The sequence below is a fragment of the Triticum urartu genome, chromosome 4 (genome assembly GCF_003073215.2).
Source record: "Triticum urartu cultivar G1812 chromosome 4, Tu2.1, whole genome shotgun sequence".
Classification (NCBI taxonomy): Eukaryota; Viridiplantae; Streptophyta; class Magnoliopsida; order Poales; family Poaceae; genus Triticum; species Triticum urartu.
The window spans coordinates 312,986,435-312,990,834 of NC_053025.1; the positions used below are offsets into that span (position 1 = coordinate 312,986,435).

The 4,400-nt window shown below is 46.7% G+C and overlaps 1 protein-coding gene across 1 annotated transcript; it reads left to right on the forward strand.

Moving 5' to 3' along the window:
* Positions 1-219: 219 nt before the first annotated feature.
* On the forward strand, positions 220-4,076 carry LOC125551568 (nascent polypeptide-associated complex subunit alpha-like protein 1). Its single transcript, XM_048714820.1, has 4 exons — positions 220-411; positions 780-867; positions 3,315-3,445; positions 3,518-4,076. The coding sequence occupies exons 1-4, from the start codon at positions 340-342 to the stop codon at positions 3,851-3,853; spliced, it is 627 nt and encodes a 208-aa protein (XP_048570777.1). The 5' UTR covers positions 220-339; the 3' UTR covers positions 3,854-4,076.
* Positions 4,077-4,400: the final 324 nt, after the last annotated feature.

Here is a 4,400-nt window from a genome sequence, read left to right on the forward strand (position 1 = left end):
AATTACTATAATTTTGTAAATACTCTAGTTTTAGTAACACAGTTTTTGGCATTAATCAAACAGGTCATAGTAATATAAAGTTGAGTCATCTATTTTGAAATGGAGACAGTACTTGGCAATTAAACAGAGCCTTAGTGTTTCAACTGTGCCATATTGTATTTTTTGGAAATGTTGAGGTGGTCACCGCGATCCCACCTGAAAATAAATAAGTGAAGAGTTTAGTCCGGGTCTCGCAACCACTAGGAGAATCTGCCTAGGGTTTTTGACGCCCTCGCCGGCCCGCCGCCACCTCCTCCCTTCTCACGAGCGCTGCCCCTTGACTACCACCGTAGCACCAGGATGACGGCGCAGACTGCCGAGGAGCTCGCCGCCCAGATCGAGCAGGAGCAGCTCGAGGCGAAGAAAACAGAGGTGAGATTTGGATGTGATCCTTGGTCCAACACCTCCCGAGCAATGCCAGTCATCGTCAGAATCGGTGATCGATTTGTTCAGGGATTAAATATTCCATGAAATGTCCTTGTTTTTGCTGGTTCTAGATCCATTCGATGAACTAGTCCGATCCTGGAAGGTTATTGCTTTCAGTGTGTTATAATGGGTATTGGTAATTCTAATCCTGTCGCCTAATGCTTCATCTAGTTATTTATTTACACGAGGCAGCGTAATTCACTGTTTAATATCGATAGAAGTATAACTCAATATTATCCTCGGTGACATAGGTGTTTTAGTTGTTGTGTACTGGGTAACATCTGAAGATCTTACTGTGTGAATTTTGGGAGCAGGCAGAGGAGGTTGTGGTTGAGGATGATGATGATGATGATGACGACGACGACGACGACGACGATGATGATGACAATGATGATTTGGATGGTAACTCACTATGCTCACTGGTCTCCTGTATCCACTTTGCGTAAAGCTGTATTAATTAATAAATCTGATGCGAACATGTGAAAATAATAACAGAGTGAGATTTATTAAATCCTGTTTTTTTCTGTTTACATTATTAGACCTTCTTTTAGGGTCGGATTGTCTTTGCCCTTGGACGATTTCAGTGGTGGTGCCAACAATGGTAGCATGTGTACATATGTACAGTATCCATGTAATTTTCGTATACACTTGAAAATAGCCGTGATTTGTTTGCTGAGCAAATTAAGTGATGTTACTTGACATAACAGTCTACACTTACCTTCTTTTTTTGGAATGGTCACCGGGGGGAGAGTTTCCCCACCTGAATATATTACCACTCAAATGGCCATAATGCCAAGAGAATGATCCAGTTTATAAGGGAAACTGGATTGAAAACCTGAACAAATTGGCCACGTTTATGAGGGAAACCGGGCCAAAAAACCGTACAAATAAAAAGGTTAAAAGAAGATGAGAAAAAAGACATCCAGGACATGTCACAGCCTAGCTAGCAGACCATAGGACCATCAGCACGAGAGACACAAGTAGATGCGGGGCGCCGTCGAGAGATCACAATACCAAGACATCGCAAGCAGCCTAACGCGTACCAAACCCCAGGGTGCAACACAGGAGCATCCACAATCAACGAGTGCCACAGCTGAACACGAACCTTGACTAGGGGCTCCGCCGCAGGAATTCTGAACGATTAGCAAGTTGGGGAGGCATCTTGCGTCGTCATTGAGCAAAGATGAACCGAGAGAACACCAAGAGCACGAAGCTCACCGCAACACAACAACGACAGCTATGGGAGGGTCTTGAGCATGCATAGCTACAAGGGCAAAACACCAAACGACGGGCAGGGGCGGATGGATGGTGGCGAAGGGCTCGACGAAGAGGTGATGTTGACGGCGGTACGGGATGGATGGCCGGTGATGAGTGGAATGAAGCAAACTAGAGAGATCACATAGAGTGCAGAGAAGTTCACCATACGGACATGAAGGAGATGCAGACCGTGCCATCAACATGGAGGAGTGGCGTGAGTGCACCGCCGCAGTCATGGCCGGGCGAACCGTCAGAGATTTCTCCCCATCCCCAAGTCCAGAAGGAGGAGGAGGCAGTATAACGCCACCATGGTGGGACACGGGAGCCTGCAGGCGTCGCTGTTGCCGGCGAGCAGCATGGAGCGGCGGCCACCGACGGAGGGCCAGCATGCGCCGGCCAGCGGGCAGCTGGCAGCTCCATGCAGGAAGGTTCTGGAGGCATTCGATTTGGATATGGGGAGGAGGCTAACGGTGCATGGAGAGCAGAGCGTGGCCTCGCCGCCGCTGTCCGCCGAGGGGATTAGCCCGGAGGCCTCCTACTGCGACGGCGAGGGTAGGGGGCGTGGAGGAGGTGGACTAGAGAGGGTGGCGGCGAGGGTCCTCCAGAGTCGCCCGAGAGCAACCCGGGAGGAAGAGTATCTCTGTTGGGTGTCTACACGTAGCTTCACCACTGGCTGGTTTGTTTGGATGAATGCATGTTTACTGGTTGTCTGCTTTTAGCTTCTTTTGGGATATTCTCTCTGCATCTGACAAGAATATTGATTGGTTTGGTCATGTGGGTTTGTTGTAGATACTTCAAAATTACAATCCTCATTGTCAATTCAATTGAGATGGAATATAATCTTTGTACTGTGCCTGTGACCGATGTTGAAAGATCTTTTGTGCTGTATAAACAAAAGAATGGAGATGTTTAGATTGTAGTCAATTTGATGGCGCAGATGTCTAGCTGCTTCTGGTGCATATATTGTACTTTTTAGTCTGCTATTCAAACCTGTAGCTGCAAGGCTGTGATAGTTCTGTACTCCCTCCGTCACAGAAATGAATAGAAACAAAAGAACGGAGATGTTTAGATTGTAGTCAATTTGATGGCACAGATGTCTAGCTGCTTCTGGTGCATATATTGTACTTTTTAGTCTGCTATTCAAACCTGGAGCTGCAAGGCTGTGATAGTGTACTCCCTCTGTCACAGAAATGAATAGAAATGGATGTATCTAGAACTAAAATACGTCTAGATACATCCATTCCTTGGACAAGTATTTTTGGACGGAGGGAGTACATTTTTATAGATGGCGTCTAATTTATTGATGTTTTATTGTTATAGCCTTAGAGGTTATACTGGGCAAATGGGCATTGCACTATGTTTTACTTGGAGTAAATTACATTTCGTTTAAATTTGACTTGCATATGCAAGGAGACGTTTTCTTGGTGCCGACTATCATATGTGCTAGGTAGTGTTAAAGAAATTGTTGTGTTTTTTCATGACTAGCTGGTTCCGGTTCCCTCTTATCTGGAAGCTCCAGATTGTATTATACAATTCGCTTTATGTAACTCTTACACTGTATGATCCATATTGTTCTTATTGCTATTTTACAGGGCAAGAAGGTGATGCCAGTGGCAAATCAAAACAAAGCAGGAGTGAGAAGAAGAGCCGCAAGGCAATGCTGAAGCTTGGCATGAAATCCATCACTGGCGTAAGCCGTGTCACTGTGAAGAAAAGCAAGAATGTGAGTTATTACAATCACTTACACAGCATGGTCTGTATTCCTTCGTTGGTCGACTAACACCACTGTTTCCAGATATTGTTCGTCATCTCAAAGCCAGATGTGTTCAAGAGCCCAAATTCAGATACGTATGTTATTTTCGGTGAAGCCAAGATTGAGGATCTCAGCTCCCAGCTGCAGAGCCAGGCTGCAGAACAATTCAAGGCTCCTGACCTGAGTCAAATGATCTCAAGTCCTGAGGCGTCGGGCGTGGAGCATGATGACAACGAGGTTGTCAACGATGAGGGAGTCGAGCCAAAGGACATCGAGCTGGTGATGACACAGGCGGGCGTCTCAAGGGCCAAGGCTGTCAGGGCTCTCAAGTCTGCCAATGGAGACATTGTCACTGCCATTATGGAGGTCACAACTTAAGAGTATGGCGACTTTTTTTGGAAGTAGTTGAACCATTTTTCTTTGAGCGATTTGCAGCTTGAGTGTTATTATTATCTTGGAACCGGATAAGTATCTCATGTTTGCTTGCATCTCTGATAAGGTCGTTTGGACATGATCCTGCCCGCGGCTAAGTTGGTACAGTGTTTTTTTAGCACGGACGTGTCAGTGGTGGCAATTTTATGGCATGTTTTTCACCTTCGGCTGAAATATTATTAGATTTAATTTAAATAACGGAAACACTAACGCCCACGTGTGTGGCACTTCTCCAACTTGCTCACACGTGTTGATTGCCGTCGATTCGTTTTGAACGACGATAACTGCCACATGTGTGGCATCTAGGGGGTTGTGCCGCACGCGCTGTGGCACGGAGAACCCCGCCTGCACGATGGTGTCCGGGCGCAACCTGCCACAACCCGCATGTCCGGTGTGTGACACAATCGTCCACACATCCGGGTGAACGACCCCGCTGCCCGCATAACCTAACGCGCCCATCGTCCTTGCCTACCTTCGAACCCCAGTGCGACCT

What these genes read in the sequence shown, in the direction of transcription:
- LOC125551568 (XM_048714820.1), top strand. Translation starts at nt 340, where the DNA reads ATGACGGCGCAGACTGCCGAGGAGCTCGCCGCCCAGATCGAGCAGGAG. An exon ending in TGACAATGATGATTTGGATG is followed by an intron (nt 868 to 3,314) that starts GTAACTCACTAT and finishes GCTATTTTACAG; the next exon opens with GGCAAGAAGGTGATGCCAGT. An exon ending in CTGTGAAGAAAAGCAAGAAT is followed by an intron (nt 3,446 to 3,517) that starts GTGAGTTATTAC and finishes CACTGTTTCCAG; the next exon opens with ATATTGTTCGTCATCTCAAA.